Genomic DNA, 22,143 nt, shown 5'->3' with positions numbered 1-22,143 from the left:
CCCCCTTCCAATTCTCCCCGCACAAACTCTGTTTTGGTGCAGTCACTGATTTTCAAAGGCACTGATGGGAGCATGAGCACACATGAGCAGTCCTGCACTGAGAGGATCCATCTCCTAAGGCCCCCTGCATCCCAACACAGTAGGAGATACCCCCCACCCCCCCAAAATCCCCAATCCTCATTTTAAAAGAGGTCTGGCAATATGGCTAATGCTCTAAGTATTGACCCCAACCCCCCCATTTCATAGTGACTAGCCAATACCAATCCAGTATTCACATAGCGACCCTGGGTAACAGATCCGCCACAGACCATACCACTTGTCATTTTTAATTACGGCAGCTTGAGATAATAGGACTAGTAGTCTGTGTTTACATGCATGCATTAACACTTCACACTTAAAGACAGACACATATCAAACATAAATACTGATTTGATTTGTGGATTGTTTGGATATCTCTTAGTTTGGGCTGTTCTGTCTCCTTTGCTGAAACATCTGAATTAAGAGAAACAGTGTCAAATTTATTTAAAGCAAATGAGTGATTAACAGAAAGTGTGCAGTTGCAATCCTACCTCTTTTATTATGGTGCTTAAAGGAGCTTTTGTTTCAGGATAGTTATTCTTTTAGTCCAAAATACATTGCTTTAAATCCAAATAACAACAAATTTAGTTTTTTTAACAAATACTGTCTCCCAAAAACATATGCGCTCGAACATTCGAACACATAGAGATATCCCATAATTCAATTAGTCAGCATCTGTCTACAGTGTGTTTGACAAAAGAACAGGGTTGGACTCATCCCTCCATGGCAGGTTGGCTTTTATTGAACTTCAGGCTCCACAGATGGTGCGGATGTTTTCAGTCACTGTGCTTATACAGAGGGCCCGCTGTCAAACTGTGTCTGTATCTAGTAAACACACACACACACACACACACGCACAAACATGTGCATGTACGTGCACATTGACACACTTGTCAGAAAAAGGCTGAAATGAGGAAATTAGGATGTACAGACAGGATAGCTTGGGTCATAGGGTTTTCCTGTGTTCTTTACACATTGTACTTCTTTGTTATCATAATTATCCTTTGTAATCAATTTAGCCCATGAAATCAGGTTTAATCTAACGGGGCACACTCAAACCAAAAGAAACGCAGAGCTGTTGGATCTAATAAAGTAAGTGAGTTGACCCCTTTGATCTCGTCCTCTTCTCTCTCATCTGTGTCATTGGACAGATTTATCTTTCCTTTATGTCCTTCCAGAGGTAAAAGGCTTTTTTCATGGCAGACATCTCGGCATGTCATAATAAGATAATTCGGCATTTACAACGTAACAGGAATTCAAAGACATCACCTTGGGCTCTGAGAATAGAATAAAATGTGATTTTATACAATTATCTTAGATGATTAATTAAGAATATATTCAGCAGATCGATAATGAACATTTTTGTTTGAAATTCAGCAGTTGTAACATTACAAATAAGTTTGTATAAACCACATCAGATAGCCTACATTCCTCACCAATACAATACCATCTATGGCTATGACACTACTTTGTGCCATTACTATCCCCATACCAACCACACACTGCAGTAATCCATGAATAATCCCCTTCCACTGCATTGGTGTAAACATGCACAATGCTTCAGTCTAGTCATTGCAGGGCAATGCATTAATGCCTCCTCCTCCTCCTCCTCCTCCTCCCCCCCCAAATTCCAGTCTGGCATAATCCATATCACAGTGGGAATAAAGTCCTGCTAACAAAAGAGACTGGGTGAGGGTGAAAAAACTGTCTGTCTTTACCGTGGTCACAGTACTCATGTAACTCATGCACTCATGCAGTATCATCTCCCAACCAGACACACATACACAAACATACACCAAACAGCGCTTGTTTAATCCTCCTAATTAAGCGCTAGTTGCTACCCTAATTTCGCCAAGTTTGTTAAATATGTTATCAAGGTAAATGGGCAAATACAATCTGACATATGACATCTGGCTGTGAGTGAATGCATAGAGTTAAGTGGGAACCAGCACTATAATTAGAGATGAGGTGAGAAGGACAGGGAGGGAGATAGACAGTTAGATCTGCCTAGCAACAGTGCAAACAAGGCCAGGGAGGAGAGGCGTGGGGGATGTTGGCAGAATGAGCTGGATGGAGTGCAGACACACATTACATGTATGTTTTTTTTTTTACACATCCATTATTCATTACAGTAGGAATTTTGCACGTCCTTTTACAACGTGTGCACGTTGAGGTATTTAGATTCCATTCCAGGCTTAAAGTGCTACGGTCTCGTAACAAGGGCAACGACTGTTATCAGCTCTTTCAAAGCAATTGATACTGTGGACAGGGGTATTGTGTTTTAAATGATGTACTAATAATTGTTCAAGATTATCATGATTATATTATTATATAATTTGTCTCAACATAAATTTAAAGCATTGTACAGACTTGTAAGACATAAATACAATAGGAATAGAAAATTACAGTATGACGTTTTGGCAAATGCGTTCTTAGTGAACATATAAATGGCTTGTGTGGTTTGTGTAGGCCTGTTTTTTGTGTACTAGCACCACTTGTTTTGAACCTGACAACAGTGCTCTTCAATTAGTCAAAGGATCCCAAAGGCATAAGTACACAATGTGCACCCAAATCCATCAGAAGGTAGTGCGTGTTATTATGTTGTGTTGACAGAGTAGCCATCAAACAGAGCATCAGCACATTTGGGTGGTGAGTGTGTCACACTGTCATGATAAAAAAACAAGTGTGACATGATGTATTGTTGCCTGTCAAACAAAACAACAGTTGCTAGGTTGAGAGGAGGACATTGAAAGACTGTCGTAAACATAATAACACTCATTCACTTGGAGCGAGTGACATCTTACCTTACAACTCTGTATATCTCATTTCTGCTTCTCCTGCACACACTGCACTCATCTCGTGCCACTAACTTGCAGCCAGAGTCAAAACAAGGGCAACGGCTGCATAAGAAAAGCATGCTTGTTTCTGGTGACTGGTTCTGCATGCATACTCCTGGGGGCGATGATTTATGACCTGGAGAGAGGAAAGGGGATATAGTAGTAGGAGCAGAAAGCACTCTGCCGGATTGAATGGTGTACTGGATGATCCTTTGCCAGGTCCATAAGGGCAGTGTCAGGGAAGTATAATGGGAATGGCGCACTACCCATTTGCAGATCGTGCTCTTAGCAAAGATACTGTAAGAAATGTCTGACAAAGCTGAACTCTTTGTCCTCACAGGAATTTATCAAAGAAGTATCAACCCAAGAAGAACTCACGGGAAGAGGAAGAGAGCAAGTAAGTGAAAGGATTTTGTACACAAAATAGATTAAAGCAATATTTCAACTTGTTTTGTATTTTGAAAAATACAGGTAAAAATACCGTTAGATGAGTCAAGAAATAGTCTGGCAGATAAGCCAACATAAAACATCAAATTGACCTTTTTTACACGTTGAATTTGTTATTGTTGGACAGGGCCATAACATAACTGGATGCCTGCTCTATCCTTGTATTTAACAAAAAGATATGAGAGTTGGCATTGATCTTCTTGTCATACTCCCCACCAGACAATAAATATTTCCCCAAATGTCAAACTATTCCTTCACCATGGAACGCTGTGGAAACCTGTGCTATTTCTGAACAAAAGGACTGTTTTGGCAACTATACCAACTTTCCATTGACATCTCTTCCTGTTCCCAACAGGTATAGCTTCTGTCGAGCCTTCCTGACGACACTTAACGAGTTAAATGACTACGCGGGACAACACGAGGTCATAGCGGAGAACCTGACGTCTCAAATCATCACTGAGCTTTCGCGCTACCTGCAGGAGATCAAGGCGGAGAGAAAATCGGTGAGTCATCTTTTTTATATTCACCGTTGCGCTCTTTCCATATCCGATGATTTATTACTAGTTCTGTTTCTGAATGCCTTTTCTATGCCTTTGCTGTAAATCAAACATTTACTTTAGACAGTAGGACATGGATTCTGTAGAGAAAAACAGAAACACAGGCCCACAAGAAATTAAGTAGCCTGTTTTCTCTGCATATTCTATTTTGCATGAACTGAGGTCATCCCTGAATAAATATAGATACACCCAAAGGCTCGCTAGAAGTGCAGAACGTGACTTACTGAGTCCTTTTTATGGAACAAAGTCATCCTCTCTCTATCATTACAGGCCTATTTCTCTCTTTTAAACCAATTCACAAAAGATTGGTGCACCACACACTATTCTTAAATGTTGATGTCACTTTCATCCTCACCATTATAAAGTGATTTGGAAGAGCAGTGGACCTGCAGCGCATGATTCATAGATAACAATATGGTGCCCATTAAATCCATAGAGTTGGTGGAAGAGCAGAGAGAAAGTACTTTCTGAAAAAAATCTGTCATGGACTCTTGTGTCACGGAAGTCCAGCTGAGGGAACTGGGGTGGAAAACCAAAACCAGAGGGCTGCTCAAAGGCACAGTGACCTTTTTTAGAGAATATTTTCATGTGCACAACTGGCCACAATCCATGTTGCTGGGCTTGCTACTCCATCTAAATATAGGAATCCCTCACATTATTAGTGATCAGTTTTGATTTTCAACTTGGTTTTAGTTGCAGCAAACACAGAGAGAAAGGGGATTTCCAGTGCTAGAGGACTCATTCACCCCCTCCATGCCTGTTTTGTTTTTTTGGCTTTGGTTTGGCCTGGCTTGATTGGGCTTGACATAGCATCTGTCTCTCTAGTGACCAGATACAGGGTCCATGGACAGCCCCCTGCTGCACTGAGTCTGCAGGATGTCACTCTGACACCCTCCTTCCTCTTCATTTCGCTGCACTTTTCCTCTTCTTTTCCTCTATTTGTACGTACTTCTGTTTCTCTCCCCTCTGTCATTCTCATTATCTCCCCACAGTGTCTCCTTCACAACCTTTGCACCCCTCGGCTTCGCAGTTTTCTTCAGCCTCATTTTTTGCAGCTGATAATGTGAATAGTTGGTCATGTGTCTGCCTCCCTTGACTAAACAACAGTGTTTCTTCAGTTAGCCAGTGCAGGGGGTTTCCTTTCATAGCATGACCCCATCATTTACAGTGTCTTTTCAGAACAGAAGATCATTTCATCTAAAAGGCAACTGAACCAATAGTTCAGAGCAGTGTCCTTGCAGGGTAAATGTAGTCTTTATTTATGTATCTATTTTTTCTTTTTTGATTCAAAGACGCACTCACGCCCTCCACACTCTCATGGGTGATGGAGAATGACACTCTTTTAGATGTTCAAGTGTTGAAAAGGCTACTAAGAATCACAGCAACCCCTTTCCACAAAGAAGACACATCACAATTGGCCTTCATTTTTTACAGAAAAACATTCAGAGTTTTATAGTAAGTGTGTAGAAAAGATTCTAAAAAGTGTTTGTAAAGCAGTCATAACTCATGACTTCCCCACCTTCCTGTCATTCTTTTCTCTGGTTTCATTCGCATTAATTTTTAAGCACCACTCAGTGCTCTTTCTGTTGCTTTTTGATTTGTGCCCATGTCAGACAAAACTGTGCAGGCGGGCCCAGACAGTAGGATTAGAGGAGGGTCAGGGCCTGCCCCTCCTGGGTTTATAGGGAGCTTATTGAACAGGTAAAAATCCAAACTACAAATCAGAAGGGGGGAAAAAAAATAACTCATTAGTTTCTCACGTGGGGTTGTTTTGTAACTCACCCCACCTCCCTTTGCTGTTTCCCTGAGAGAACCTCTTGCTAAGCTCAGCTTGGGGTGGCATAGGAGGTGAAGCCAAGAATGCTGTCTGAAAGGATTTCATTTGAGAGCAGATATACTTGTTTTTACAAAAGTGGAATCTGGTTTTATAGGTCACACTACTCGATTTAATGTGTAAACCTATTTCATTCTTTAGATTTAGATTATAAAATGCACTGGAAGAAATATCAAAATATATCATGACCTCAGCAAGATAGCATTGCTTGTTTATGGCCTAATAGTATAATAGGCAACGATGAAGAGCAGGCAAGGTTAATATGGGATGAACAGCCTAAGTCTCACCGGACTGTGATTGTGCTGAGGAATCATAATAAGGTGTTCGGTCAGCATACTGCTGTCCTCACCACGTCTGTAAACACAGGGCTTAGGCATCCTCTCTAATGAGGTCTGATAGACCCTTAAACACTCAGACCTCCAGAGACTGCTCATTCAATCTAACACTTACATGTCACTATACTATATGTACTGAATACGGTATATCGATGTGTTACTGAAGGAGTCCACTTGAGCGTGAGTTCAGAGGGTGCTCTTTTGTATCCACTTGCACCCACAGCCCACCACGTAATTATATGTTTTGCTGTCGGGGGAAGTTTTTATCTGTCTTATCCTGCTGCGATGTGACATGTTCAACCAGCTAGAAAAGATGAATACATCTTATTTAGCTGGCAGGGAAAGGGAAATAAGCACTACATTTAGCAAAAAGTCAGTACTGCTCTCACTGGAGGCACAGAAGATGCAGTCACAGTGTAAAAACAATGTGTCTCTATGGTCTCACTTGCCTTCTTGTGTTGAGTGGAAAGACAAATAGGAAGCAGGGAGGGAGAATTGATTGTTGGATCTTCCCATCGTCGCTGTGTGCACATCTCACTCCAGAATGCAATATCACTCTGTTTGAACCGCCGCCTAATGGTTTAAACATGAGGAGCAAAATCTCAGTGGAGCTTTCATGAGGTTTAATCGTCTCTCTAGTCCCTAGATTTTGTATGACTTGTGGCTATTTCTAGTACCTAATGAGTATGTGTGTTGACAACTGTACAGGGCTGCAGGTGCACATTCCTACGAACCAAGCCACGTCAATGAATGACTAACAGATCAGCTTGTGTGTGAGCACAGATGTACATGTGCACCTCTTCACACGAGGAAACTCAAAAGCGTATACGCTGCGCTGGAGCCAAGTTTTTGTTCCTTTATTTGTCAGGTCCAAAAGATTTTTCCCTTTTTTTCCACCTCACATCTTTGTTTCGCTCAAAAACTAATTACACAGTTTCTGACTGTATAATGTGGTGACAGCTAGTGAGTCACACAGGGTGCGTGTCACACTCAGCCTCATCAGAGCATGGCTGACACTCACACTGGAAAGCAGGGAGGCAGATAAGGTAGACAGAGGACGGTGTAGTTGATGTGTATGCAGAGAAAGATTATATCTGTTGGTATTGTATAGATTGACTGATTGATTGAAATCTGTCAAAACAAGTCTACAGTCTACAGAGTCAGAGTTGTCTATAAGCTCGTCTGTTATTACATTTAGGCCCTTTCATTCTTGCATGCCTTGGTTCTGTTTCAAATGTTATGGTACCCGTAGAGAGTGGTGGTCTGAGCAGGGGGCTAGCATGAGGAATTTAGTCATAGCCCAGAGAGAAGTCCTGTTTCACATTATTAAGTAAATATTAAATCTGCTGTCTCTGATCTAATGTGCCTGGATGGATAATGATCATATTTTCCAATCCCACTTTTATTGCAGTTAATATATCAATGTAGTTAAAGCTCGGAGTTCGGGTCAAGAATTTGTCAGCGTGTTAACGTCCAGCTTTTCCCTCTCTCACTGTGTCTTTCAAATGCCTGGTAACTGAGAGTGGCAGCGTCAGGTCACCGACCTGTTGAAGTACCCCAGATGTCCCTGACAGAGCCAGCAGACACACGCTGTTACCAAGAGGGACGGGAGAAGGCGAAAGATGGGGGGTGTCCACTCTTTCCTGTGGGCCAAGTGCATCTATGAATTTAAACACAACAATGCTCAACACTGCAGAACATCTGCTTTAATGGCAGCCGCATTTATACCTGCACCACAGATGGTTGTTAGTCACAAACGTTGATACACTCTTTTTTTTTTTTTTATTGTGTTTGAAAGTGAATGAGCTCATGTGTCTTGGTTTGGTAACGCAAACATCATGTGTTCAGTAGACCTTCATCCTCCAGCGGGGTCTTGTGAAGCTGGTGGAGCTGTTTGGGGAAGAGTGTCAGCAAAGTTTGTTTATCTTTGTGGTGATGGAAGATTTGTTGATGCAGAGAGAATGAGATGCTGGATATTTTTCAGATATGTTGTTATGGAGACAAATATTTGGCTGAAGGCATTCTCCACAGCAACAATGATGTCACGCAGTCTGGTGCTGTGTGTTGTGAAGAGGCTTTTTGGTATCTTCACTGAATCCTATTATCATTTACTAAGACATATTTTCCAAGTTCATCACTGAAGAAGGTGGTTCTTATCAAACAGGAATTTGAAGGTTAGGGTTTTAAGAGCAGTTAAAAAAACACAACATGCTTGAGTGTACGTTTGTTTGTTTAGGACTTCCACAATGTCCCATTCTCTGTTAGAGCTCAAATACTTCCTCTGAAACACTGGAGCACTTCCTTATTTTACTCAGCTTCCCTCGAAACTTTGGGAAATGAGAAGTGCGACTACCTGAGGTAAACCAGTGCACATTCTCACTAACTACTCTCATGTTCTCATGTTGAGCGTTATCCAGGTGAGGTGAACCTTTTAGGCCTGTTGCATCAGTATTAATTTCACATCACTTGCTTGTGTGTTTGAGTCATTCCATAGAATACTGAGTACTTCCTTGTGCTTTCCAAAGCCCTAAAATGCAAGAGAAGTACAAGCAACAGCTTTCTGTTCTGCATAATGGCCTGTGTCCGTTATTGAATGGCAGCATCGATATTCAGCTCAGCTACAGACCCTAGCTTCCGCAGTCTGCGTAACCAAGGGATACCTCATTGATAGTCAAGTCTCTGTCATTTTCATTTTAATTTGATTCTTTTTTGATTCTTTAGCAGATTGATGTGACTGCAGGCAATGGAGGTAATAGTTGTATGCTTTAAGTAATCAAAATGTAGTTTCAAAACAACAAAGGTTTAAAATTGGTGCTCTGTGTTTCCAGAGCATCTGGCTGTGATCCATACAGAGAGCCTTAGAGAGATGTGCTCTGCCTCCGGGCCAAGTGACTGGTCTCTGGAGCAAGATAGGCCAAGTGAGGCCTTTAGAAAAACACACAGCCTATGTGCTGTGTGAGTTCAGACCAGCAGCTGCCACCTAGCCTGTCTAATATGCCATACTTGGCAGTGCCAAAGCCCATTGTGACCTGTCTGTCTCCCCCAAGATTACAATATCTGGCTCCTCGTACGCTTATTTTATCTCTTGGTATGCTCACTGTAAGCTTTTCACTTCATGTCCAGCCATTGTTCTTACTTTATCAGTTAGCTTTTTGCTGTTTTTTTATTCTACTTTCTCATCTAACAGTTGTAACTGTCATTTTTGTATCCTGTTTGTTCAGGGACAGGCGAATAACAAACTTGACAAACTGTTAAGACTATTAGTATAACGGTTTCAATGGTCAGAACATGTGCGATCTTTATTTCATAAAAGAGCTGAATGCTCACAATGACAATGTTAACATGCTGATGTTTAAGAGGTATACCATTTGTCATGCTTATTACTATCATATCTTACTGAGCTTACATGCTAACATTTGATAATTATTACTGAAAACAACAAGAAGTTTATAGAAGATTTCTATGGCAATATCTTAATAGAGCCGTGCCGTTAGTCTACAGTAATATAGTGTGATGTGTGAAATTATTATGACAGACGAAGTTGAGATTTTGTGTAGAGAAGTAGTATTGAGTTGTTTCATGTAATGTGTCTTCTTACTGAAAAGTGGTTCATTGCCTTTTGAACTGAATACATTTTTCTTTCATCTTACGAAGACATTCTGTTTAGATGTTTATATTTTGAAGAATTGTCCAGATTCCATCTCTTATGTATGCATGAGGCCCAAGCAGAAAGCACAGAGGAGGTTTTTTTAACACAAACCTTGCCATTGGCACATTCTCTGTACATGACATGTGACTTTTTAGATTCATTAAAATGGCGTCTGTTCGGCTTCACTGCACTGTTACTGGTCCCTTGGTTGTCATTGTTACTTGATCTACAGTATGTTTGACCTTTTTTATTTCACTGGAATCTCTACTTAGTATAAAGCCTTCATTCAGTTAATTGTTAGCATTGGTGCTGAGTGAATGTTTGAATTGTAACACTGTTCCTCCAGAGCTATAAAACACACAGTGTTAGTGCACCTGTGTGGAACTGGTGGTGGGCTATGATCTGGCTGATCTTTAATCATATAGACTTATAGCCATTAGCTTGAGCTTGTATATATCTCAGAGAGTTAAGCCTGTGCTTATCATTTTTAATGTAGCTACAGTATAGTGTCTACTGGAATTTGCCCTACTTTCGCAGTTAACCTATAATACTGTCACAGTGTGAGTAATATTCATAGTGTTAATGGTATGGTTGATACCCCCATTCCAACTGCTTCTAATTTATTATCCCTACTATGTCAAGGTCAGGTTCACCTACTTTTAAATCCCTTAAGCTTGTGAATAGTATAGTAATATTCCTAATGTTTTTTTCTCTTCCCAAACTCTTCTGACAGCACTTCCACGATGGGCGTAAGGCACAGCAGCACATTGAGAGCTCGTGGAAACAGCTGGAATCGGTAAGTGACCCCATTATTGTGCAGTACTATAATTGTTCACTAGTAGCAGTTTCCATTGGTCACAGGTGCTATAGTGACTCTCAAGAGAGACAGAACTAGAACATAATAACCTCATGTCATAACCAATTACCCAATGAGTTACTTATGCATTTCACTCGATCATTAATCATCATCGTTACAGAATGATGTTTCTTTTCAAAGGTAGTCATTAAGAAATTAACGTTAATTAGCTACAGCCGATATAATCTGCTGCAGGTGACAGATGTCATTTTAAATGGTCAGTGCCAGGTAAAGATAAGAAGCTTGCTTATGTTACTGGAATGTTTTCTAAATTGCTCAGGACTAATAAAAAGAGGGATGAGAGGTGAAAAAAAAGATATCCGGATTTGTTAGCTCCGTTGCTAATGAATGCGGGTATTTTTCAAAAATCAAACCGCCTATCAGAACTCAACCTTAGTCATGACATTAAACGCTGTGTTTGTCTATATGCTGTGGTTTGTGGTCTAAGGCCTTATAATCAGCATTTAACATCTATGCCGCATCATACTAAAGCACATGTTGCAACAGACACTTGAGGATTAGCTGTGTGACTATAGAATACATCATTATCAAAAACTGAGGGTGCACATACAGAAGGTGGTTTCTAAATGGAAAAGAAAACATCAGGAGAGGGCTTCACACAGCGCCCTGAGGTCCCTCATGTCCTGTCTTCACCCAAAACCTCAAACAGTGTGCCATTTCTTTTGCTCGAAATGGGGACATGACAGTGGTTATAAGTGGGCTATGGGATAATTGTGAAATACAACTTACTGACTGTTTTAAAGAATGTGTTATTGCATGATTTATGTTATCCTCTCCTTGAGTAGCAGGCTGATAATGTTAAGAATGTAAAAACTCTGAACAATCTGATAAGAAAGAAAGAAAAGTTACAAAAATAAGTTTCACTTGAACAGCAGTTGTGCATCTTTGTAGTCGTCAATAGTAACGTAGAATGATTTAGAACTACTGTATAATTCCAAGCTTTGTTAAACCCTGGATAAGAGCAGATCCAGGAGTGTCTAGTGTTTTAGTGAAGGAGCTAAAAGAGAGATTGTGCAGAATAGCACTTCTTATCTCTGCCTGGCCCCTTTGACGGGGGAGAGAAAGAGTGTGAGAGAGATGCATAACTGCCTTGTCCTCCTCAAACTTCTCTGTGCGTTCAATGATCCCATTGTGTGCGAGGCAGATAGGCATAGTTCAGAGTGCACGCAGGCCCAACAAACACCGATTGTTCCGTTAGAGGGGTCGAGAGAGGGTTGGATGAATGGTTGTTTTTCTGTACACAAATGACCACTATGAACATTTATTTAATCTGCAGGCTGCAGACTTTGACATACCCCACTGCTGTGTCAATGACAAACTGACCTCTGTCGCACACAATGCTGCGCCTGAAATCTATATGACGTATATGTACATGTTATGACATTCATTACTATGCTTATTTAAAGGTCAAGTTACAAAGTGTTTCCTGCTACAGCTCATGGCCGAAAATTACTGAAACAATGCCTCTGATCCTATTGTATTTTATTTTCTGCTTTTTCAGTGTAAAAGAAGGTTTGAGAGGGACTGTAAAGAGGCAGACAGAGCCCAGCAGTACTTTGAGAAGATGGATGCTGACATTAACGTGACTAAGGCTGACGTGGAAAAGGTATGTGTCATCTCAGTCGTGTACAGCAACCACCAATCACGCAAGCTTGTCCTATACCCTCCGTGCTTAACACAATTGCCTGGCCTTCCTCACCCTCCCACCTAGCACCCTCCCCTTTCTCTCGCCTTTTTCTTTGACATTTTTGCCCCATTCTATGCCCCTGACTCCTCATTACACTGAGCCCGAAAGACAGCAAAGATTGAGTGACCATGTGTTTGATGCCAGGGACTGTGTGTAAAAGCTGGCATTGTCTCAACAGCACAGTGAACGGCTGCTAAACAAAGCTGATAGCAGCACCGAGTCCTCATTATCACTGTAGAGCAGCCACCGAACACTCTGCTGTGCTGAATGGGCCTTAGCAACAGAGAGGGCTGTGTCCATAGTGGAGCTTGTGTGTGTTTTTATGTGTGTTGTGGATTATACATATTATTTGGCTTTTCTTTTTCATAGTGAAGAATCTAAATACATAGTTTGGTCTTTCTGTGATTATACATTCTCTTCAATAAATCAACACATGCGGCGATCATCCCTTTCTCAGGACTTGTAGACCAGAGCCCCCTGGGCCTGTAGCCGATGTCATTTCCTGTTGTCATAACCAATTGAAAGAGCCCTTCAAATCTCAGCCTTTAACCCACACAGCTCCCACGCCCGCAAGGCATCATGGGTCAGCAGCGCGTGCTCCTACTGCTTCATCAGCTGTTGGAGCAGAGCTCAGGCTCAGAGTTGACACAGTTCAGACCCGATTATTATGCAAATATAGGCTGGAATAAAGAGCCTTTCTGCACTCTGGATGTACAGCCAAGTAGCTACAATAGGCTTAGGCTAACACTGAACTCAACTGGAAAGACCCAGAACAGCAGCTCAAGAAAGTAGTCTTGAAACAAGAGTGGTGTTGTGTCTGATTACAGTTATTTCCTTTATTGAAGCATGAAGGACTGGTTGCACATAATTCAGTGCTGTATTCCTTTGCTCTCATTTAGTTTCTATTATTGTTTATGTAAAGTGATAATGGATTCTTTAAAGATTCCCCCCCTGGCTTGTGTTCTATTGACTTTTTAATTTCTGTTTATGACACTGAAATGTATATTCAGTTTAATCCCTGTTAGTGCTTTAAGGAGGCTCTTTGCTATGCTATTTGATACAGAATGGTTACTTCCTATCAAGCAAGAAAGTACCACATTGAAACTACTACATAGTTTTTCCATAGTCCATTTTCTTTGAAGATTCATTTTTTACCTTGCTGTGACTTATTATATACATTGTCTCAACACCCTGCAAGTTGGATTTTAAGCTATAGTGAAATAGATGAAAGCTAATAACTGCAATGAATGTAGGAAATAAATCTAGAAGCCTTTGTTATGGATTAGAAAATGGTAAGCAGCAATGGAAATTGTATGAGAATCGTCGTTAAGGGACTGGAAAAAAATGAAATGAATCTATGTGGTGAACAGTCACTTAACATAGCTTTAAAACTCTCGAGTCACTCGCTGTATGTTCCTCAATCAGACCATACAATAAGGTGCTGTGGCTCACATTACCTTGTACCATAATGAATATGTATGCTTTTCAGCATCTCACCCTGCTTGCTGATGTATAGATCACCACAAACAATATTAGCTTTCTCATTAACTGTTTCTTTCTATGTGGTCTTTCTGACCAACCTCAGTTCTCTCATTTCCATTGTTCAGAAATGAAATACGTATAATAGTGAAGATTCAACTTCCCCAGATTAGTCACTGTGGAACGGTTTGGATTTCTTTCCCAGACGTTTTTTTGAATTCCTCTGTGTGTTAATCTAACTTTATTATTGGGGTTATTGTGTTTTTTATTGTATCTTGATATTCTATCAACTGTGATTTTGCAATTAGAGTCCAGAAAAGGTGCATGAATGTGCGGATGTCTGTGGTTTAGACACTGATGCTGCAATGCTGCATGACTTCTCCACATCCTTTTCAAAGTTTCTTTAGCTCAGTAGCATATAAAGTTTATAGGCATTATCATTACATTTGCTACATCAGTGACTCCCAACCACAGGTACATCTGCAGTTTCCTAGGGGGTACGTGAAAAGATTGTAGAATAACTCAACTAACATAAAAAATATCTAAACTACAATTTAATTAAAAAGATATATGTATCAACATATTAAGTCAGCTGTAACACCGGAACAGCAAGTGTTGAGTGTGTGAAAACTAGCTGTTAATAAGCAAGCAAGGTCTAAAGCTAAAAGCAATGTATAAATGGTTAGAATAGCAAAAAGTAACTGTCTTGTGCCACATGTAGTACAAATGTAAAGTTGAACAAACATAACAATGCCAAAAATATTCTAGTAATATCCACTTCTATACTATGCAGTGTTAACTAACATCCAGCACCAATTAATGGACACATTCAGAACATAACTGGTGGTCTTGAGGAAGGAGTGCTTGAGTTCATCTGACAGGACTGTGGGAGTACGTCTAAAAGAAGGCTGGGAAGCGCTGTGCTACATTATTTGGAAAGTAAAGCAAAAATTACATCTCATTTCCAAACTGCTCAGTTAGTTTTTTGGTAATAAACAGCTCTGGTCATAAAACCAAGCCACAGAAAACAACAGATCATGTGCCTCATGATCATGTTTTTGTCTTTGCAGAGACAGAGTATTTAACACCGGAAGGGATGACATGTCACAACCTCAGCCTAGTTTGTGTTTATTTTTTATCCTCAGTTATAGCCTTGGGGTGTAAGTAGGTCTGGGTTGGACAGAACAGATGCATGATAGGAGAAGATGAGAAGAAAATATATATATATTATACATGTTTGTAGGCATAGTTGTGCGCCTGTGCACTAGTATTCTGCAGCTAATGAAGAAATTTACTTTTGCAGTTACGTTTCCTGTCAGTAACAATAAAAAATAATCCACCAATATTTGATTTACACATATTTTGTCAAGCTCCAGGAGTTTTGTCTGTGATGTGATGTCTCCCTGTGATGTTATAAAGCTGCTGTTTGTTAAGCTGAGGTATTGTGGTTTTCTCTGCAGCTGGAGCAAACCTCTAAATGTTCCCTCTCCTCCTCTGGCAAACAAATCCCTCAATTTGGGGTTTGGATTCACAGCAGGCTATCCACAAAGCCTGTTACAGTTACTTTGGGGGACCCCCAGCCCTCACACACAGATTTCCCTGTTGTGGAGATCCTCAGTCATAAAGCATTAGTAAAATGACACAGTGCCCTCCTCTCCACTTGTGTTCTGGCTCTACTAATAGCATAAGACAGTCAGCAGTTTACAACACCAGTATTTTAGTGGAAATTGTGTTTGTTTACCGTGATACTAACTTCCCCTTATGACTGGTGACATAGTCGGTGGTCCAGGAAGTGCATCTATGGCAACTTCTTGTTTAGCTGGAAACGGCTAACAATCCTCTTTTTGTTTGTGTGTGTGTGTGTTTGTATATCTATTTTATGCCATGCCTTGAAGCGAAGTTCCCACAAGGTAGGTCAAGCGGACAGAGAGTCTGTTATATCTGTGGGAACACACACTGTCTATACTTGTGTCTCAATAAACGCACACACGCTCTCCTGTAGAGTCTGACACACAGTCTCGACCAGGTCACTGTTAACACGCCCTGTCCTGTCTGACTGTGATCTGCTCCCCGTACGGTGGCTTGTCTCGCTGTCTATTGCTGAACACCGTCTCACCCTGAGGTTTATATGTGTGATGTGAGAAAAGTTAAATGAGAGGCTGTTGTATAAGACCACAGCTTTCATACCAATCTTCATTCAGATGTTCTTTTTGTTCCTTATTCTCATTTGTATAGAGAGGTGGAGATTTAAATAGGTGGATAGATGCACACATGCATATGCACACAGAGGTCTTAGTAACAGAAAAACAGGTAATTTCCAGAAAATGACAACAGGATGTGATGTGGCTGCAGGCACAGCAGCTTTTTACGAGGTTTCGTTATCTGCCAAGTTACCATGGCGACGATGTGTACCCTCATTCAGCACACTTTGCATGCACCAACACCAGCGTAGCACATATCCTTAAATGCATGCTCAAAGGTCCACACGTAGATTTTAAACAGCTGGACTTTCACATGTGCTTTTCAGCTTCTCTTTGGATTTCACATTCCTGTTTTTTTCATAGGCTGTGACTATCATTTTCCACTGAGGTATTAACTGTCATCCCTCCTGTGCTGGAAATAATGTACCTTTGTGTCTGACGAGTGTCTCTGCTCTGATGTCCTCCTTTTCTTCGAGTATGTCATCTATTACTTTCCCCTATGTGTGTGAGTGTGTGAGACTCAACTCATGCCTCAGATTGGTGTGTGGGTGAAAACTGGATGAGGTCCTTTAAATGTTTCCCTTAGGACTATGACAGATCAGGGTTATGTTCCCTCTACTGCCCCACACAGTTTAATAGCTATAATGTTTTCCTTTGCGTCTGCATTCAGTTCAACAAAAAGCAATCAGGGGTTCATAAGGTGATTCCTTGTTGTAAATGACCGTATGAAAACAACTGTTTTTGTGTGTACAGGCCTCAGATCTGATAGAAAGAGGAAACAGATAGGAGTACTTAGCTACACACACACCCCACATGCTGTCTAGCTGAGATAATCTCATCTCCATCTGCTTGCCTTGGATCTGTAATAGGCTGCCCCTGCTGTGTTTCTGACTGCCTGCCTTTTCCCTGAGACTGAACTAGCTTAAAAATATCAACATTATCAACAGTAGAGATAGGCCAGACCGGGCAGGCAATCAAAATCCAAATCCCTCCATTCTGCAGCCAGTGCAGGCTGTTGTCTCTCTTTGTATATGTTCACTCTGGCCTACTTTTAGTACATTCTTAATGCCAGCGGCTGTCACTGCTGCCCGACTCGGATTCGCACCTGTGACCGTGCGTCCATGAGGTCTATGTTTATGTGTGTACATGTCCATGCATGAACACTCCTATGCACAAATGTGTCAACTCATATAGGTTTTGGTGCTCTGGCTGTGTGTATGTAACCCATATGTTTGTGTTAATCAGGGGGCACTGATGTTTAGTGACGAGATCGTGTCTGATATTAATGTTTGTGTGTGTTGTTTTTTTTCCTCAGGCACGACAGCAAGCTCAGATGAGGCACCAGATGGCTGCTGACAGTAAGGGTGATTACTCTTCCTACCTGCAAAAGTTCAACCAGGAGCAGAATGAACATTACTTTACAATTATCCCCAACATATTCCAGGTAAATATAACAGCATATGGCTTGTTTCTTCTATGTTGTTGTGGATAATTGCACTTTCGTTGCACAGTTTTTAAACAAACCAGTGTTTCGCATACATCAAAATGTATTTAGGTCTCCGCCCAAATACATCTGTTAAAACCCAGAAAATGTTTTTATATTTTGTGTTTGTCATTTCTGTCTTTCAAAACCCTTTGAGCAAATGCAGATATAAGTCCAGCTAATTGAAAAGTCTGCTATAATGGTGCATTCATGTGCAATCATTAGCTCGTCAATTCAGTGCTGTTTGGAGCCCACCTCCCCCACCCCCCTCTGGGTCAACTGCTAAAAATAAATTCTTAACATGCGAGAAACACTGAGGGGTAATAAGCCTTCATTATGACGCGGGTGCAGTTATTTTGGACATGCTATTTGGTGTGTTACATTTAGACCTTTTTTGAGTTTGAAATACTAAAATGATTCTTTCCACTTATTCAGGATCTTTAAGTTTTCACTTCTCTAGTGCTGTTTTCTAAAAGTAGGGTCAAACATTTAAGAAGTACATAAGAAATTCCCCAGATGGTATGTCAAATCTTTGATGCTCAATATCAAAAGACAGCTCTTTGAGACAGTTTGACAAACCCACAGTGTATCACTTTCAACGCAAGCCCTGCCCACTCACTCTTATTCTGTAACACAAACTAATAAAGTTTGTATTTATGTATGAATATGCCTGTATTTCCATGTAGAAACTTCAAGACATGGAGGAGAAAAGAATTGAGAGGCTAGGAGTGTGCATGAAGACATTTGCAGAGGTGGACCGCCAAGTGCTGCCCATCGTGGGGAAATGTTTAGATGGCATGACGAAAGCCGCCGAGTCCATCGAGCCCAAGACTGTGAGTATACAGAATAAAATATATGTGCACACACACCACCATATGGGACATATTACTCACTCAGCCATGGTGTCAGTCACAACCCACACACTACCGATTAGGATTTCATTGAAACAACAAATGCGCCAGTACTCTCGGGGGGCCTTCTGAAAGTAAAAACAGTCCACCTGTGAACAACAAAGTGCCGTAGGAGGACAGCGTTGTAACTGAGAGAATAGCTGACCAAAATAATTCAATTTATGACCTCCCCTTTATAGTAAGGAGACCCATGAAATACAAGCACATGAGCGACTCCTAGCGCTTTGTGTCACCGAAAAATACATGCCATAATTCCCCTCAACAATAAATGAAAAATAAGTTCCATGTGAATGGTTTCCCCTTGAGTTCCAGTTAATGAGCTAATAGTTGCAACAGTCTGATTTTCTTCCTCAGATCATACTGAAAATTTGAAGAAAAATGGTTGAAACTCACTTGATGCATTACTCACAGTATAGGGTGTGTCTGCCCTCTTCCAGAGGACTGTCCACTCTTCATGAACACACTTCCCTGAAGGCGGTGCAGAGTTTTATTTATTTACTGTCGAGTGAAGTTGCAGAGGTAGCATGGCTGCAGTCCTTTAGATTTTAAGAAATAGTTTGATATAGAGGTATATGAGAAGATTAATACCACTTTGTTGTCTGTATTGTAAACATGAAGCAACTCCAAGCCGCTGGTTAGCTTAGCTTAGCATAAAGACTGGAATTAACACATTATATCTTGTTTGTTAAAAACTGAAGTGAAAAAAACCCAGGGAGTTTTACGCAGGGGAGTGTGCATGACAAAACCAGTTGGTAGGGGGCCTGTGGCAACTCCAGGAAGTTACCGGTTCAAGCCAAAAAAACCCTGAAATACCCCGTGGAAAGGTGGTTATAACACTTTGCTTCCTTTACTTTGTGCTATGTTAAGCTAAGCAGTTACTGGCTGTAATCCTATTTTTAAGGACAGGTATGAGGATTTTATTACTCTCCTCATCTAATTCTCAGTCAGGCAGCAATGAGGTTATTTCCCCAAATGTCAAACTATTTCTTTAACACCTGTAACTGTTTGGGAAATAGGAGGAAGTTGAGTCACTGTGCTTCCAACAGTCTATACCTTCAGTAGAGCTCCTTTTCTATTTTCAGTTTACACACTTCCACAAAGCTAATATGCAGTCGTTGGCACACGTTCTGTCCCATGGCTTATTTTTTATTATTTGGATAGTGAAATGAGAGACGGCATTTGCTACGTTAAAGAGAAAATGAGCCGTGTGATATATTGAGATGTGACATGTTGGCTGCTTGCCGTATGACAAAAAACCAGACTTTCCCCAGGGAACGCATAGTATATGTGTGTGAATGTGTAGTTGTGTGTATGGCCCAGCTCCAGGGAGATGACTCCAGCCTGTGACTGGCTGCTACAGTAAACAACAGCGGGGAATAACACATCACATGCTCCTTTCCTCTCTCTGTCTCTCTTCCTCTCATAGTCTTCTCTCATCTATATAGTGCACAACAGCAGATCTTTGACCCCAGAATCCTAATTCCAACCAGACCCTCTGCCTTTATCAGTTCAGATAGGCTGATGCACATTGCATTTGATTAATGTGCTCCTTCCTGTGTCTGTTGAGCCTGGCTGCGTCCCCGACCTCAGTGTTTTTGTCGTAACTCCTGCCTGACAGATTTAGGTCTTTTCCTCTTTCTTCTGTGGCCCACAAACTAAGTAACGACAGTCTCTCTCCCTCTTTTTTTTCATGACGCACTCGTGAACTGTTATCAGACAAAAACTGCTACAAACAAGAGAGTCACCAGGGCACTATTGTGTTGCATCTTATCTCCAGACCTGCTGATTAGCTGGACAATCTAAACAAACCGCATAGAACCTTTTAGCCATTGCTTTGCATTTTATTATTCTTTGATATTTGAAATAAATGTGGATAAAAATGTATCAAATATAAGCCTGTCACTGATGGCTACAACCACTCTCCAACCACCAGGACTCCAAACAGGTGGTGGAGTCCTATAAGTCCGGCTTCGAGCCCCCGGGAGATGTGGAGTTCGAGGACTACGGCCAGGCCATGAAGAGGACGGCGTCTGAAACCAGCCTGTCCAACTCCAGAGAGGCCAAGGAGAAGCCTGCTGGCAAGAGCAAAGGCAAACTGTGGCCTTTCATTAAGAACAAGAACAAGGTAACACATGAATGCCACATTTACACCCGAGTGTGCAGCAATGCCTAGCTGGTTTTAGTGTTTTACAAGATTATATTCACTTGGATGTGACCTTGCACTGCGGGGAGATTTTTGTGGATTGTGGGTGGAGGGCTGCAGGGATTTTATTGGTTGTAGGATGTTATGTTGGTTTTGTCTTTTAATACAGTGGTTATAAGAAATACATGTGTTCAATGTCACATTTGTAATATCTGTTACATTTCCAGCACTGGTTATGTATTTAATTTAGTTTCATTTTTGTGTAGATTCTTTGACTTTCGTTAGCTTCTTTTAAGCTCAAGAAATTTGTTGCTAGTTCATGTTACTATTGCCATTTTTGTTGTTATTTGCGCCACCCATTTCCCCCTCCCTGGCAATCACCCTCAACGATTTTGGAGCCTCCCTTCTGTAACACACACTAATGCATTTCTACCTTCATCTTGTGGACGGACTCAACTGGCAGATATTAACTCGGTCTGGAATAACAGTCTCCCTCACCGGTTTTTCCATTGACTTTTGATCAGCCTTGAGTAGCCTCCTTCGGTTTCCTACTTCTGAACAGCAAAACTGATCTCTGACTGTCCTATGGGCTGACTGGGCTGGTGGCACTGTTGGTATTGAATTAGGCCAGAGCATGAGTGAGTAATTGACTGTGCGTGTGTGTGTGTGTGTGGAGAGAAAGGCTAGAAGCAAGTGAGTGCAATGCTAGATGAGAAACCCCAGCATACTGATGTATGTGTATAGAAAATGGTGTTTGAACTCTTTGTATGCAGTGTGCACACTCCCAAAACTAAGGAATACTTACTCAGAACAATATGCTTCTATTATCTTTGCTTGATGTAGCAGAGACAGCCATACAGAGAGGTATTTCTACTGTACATGTACACTTGCACACATGCATGCAATCATAACAGAAACACATTTCAAAATAAAACATATATTAATATATGGATAATTCTATAGAAAAACACCATTATTGCCTCACAGAATCAGGGTTTCTAGAGATTTTTCTGTCTCATTGTGTGAAAGAAGGGTTTCTGAATCACTTGCCCATGCATGCGCATTGTGTGGTGTCTTAGAACTCATCACAGCTTCATTCTCTAACTCCTCAACTACCGGTTGATGAATTATGCAGTCAGACGTTTTTGGACAGCGATAAGCAATTAGATTTCTCTGATGATGACCTCAAATTCAGCTGCTACTATCCTTGGGGATGTGGTGAATTTCTCGTCCTAGCTGGCATGTGATGAGGTCGCGAAGGAGAAAAAAAGGGAAAAGGATTTCCAAAATGGAAGCCTGCATGCGCTTTGACTGAAAATTTTTGCTGTTTGCTTCGTTGCAGCCGCTTGCTTTAACACATTTTTGCGCTTCCTACTCACTCTGGTTTTCTTCTTTTTAACTGTTTTTTTTATGTTTTATATGTTTGACATTTTTTCCACAACATAACAACTGATACACTAGGTTCGACGTTCCTTTGGTCTTTTACGTTCTGTTTGGGTTTTCTGTTGTGTGTTTATTTTTTAATATTTGTAGGAGGCTTATTTATTTCGTTTTGTGTTCCCTCCTCCTTTTTCTCCTTTTTCTTTTTTCGTTGGATTCTTGCCCCCTTCTTCTTCTTCTTCTTC

General features: G+C 41.0%; 1 protein-coding gene across 4 annotated transcripts in view; it reads left to right on the top strand.

Annotated features, from left to right (window-relative positions):
* The window catches only part of LOC118332564 (formin-binding protein 1), a gene marked incomplete in the record, with an annotated part of 53,593 nt that overhangs the window by 16,589 nt on the left and 14,861 nt on the right, over positions 1-22,143 (top strand). For all 4 annotated transcript variants that reach the window (XM_035667917.1, XM_035667918.1, XM_035667919.1 and 1 more), the window contains 7 exon segments: positions 3,256-3,312; positions 3,718-3,865; positions 10,471-10,533; positions 12,116-12,220; positions 17,297-17,425; positions 18,151-18,297; positions 20,309-20,500. In XM_035667917.1, the coding sequence (XP_035523810.1) occupies positions 3,256-3,312; positions 3,718-3,865; positions 10,471-10,533; positions 12,116-12,220; positions 17,297-17,425; positions 18,151-18,297; positions 20,309-20,500 (841 nt within the window).

The sequence above is a fragment of the Morone saxatilis genome, unplaced genomic scaffold (assembly GCF_004916995.1).
Source record: "Morone saxatilis isolate NCDOM2014 unplaced genomic scaffold, NCSU_SB_2.0 Contig21, whole genome shotgun sequence".
Lineage (NCBI taxonomy): Eukaryota > Metazoa > Chordata > Actinopteri > Moronidae > Morone > Morone saxatilis.
Note: the sequence above shows the minus strand (reverse complement) of the source record. Positions and strands in the feature narration are given on the sequence as shown.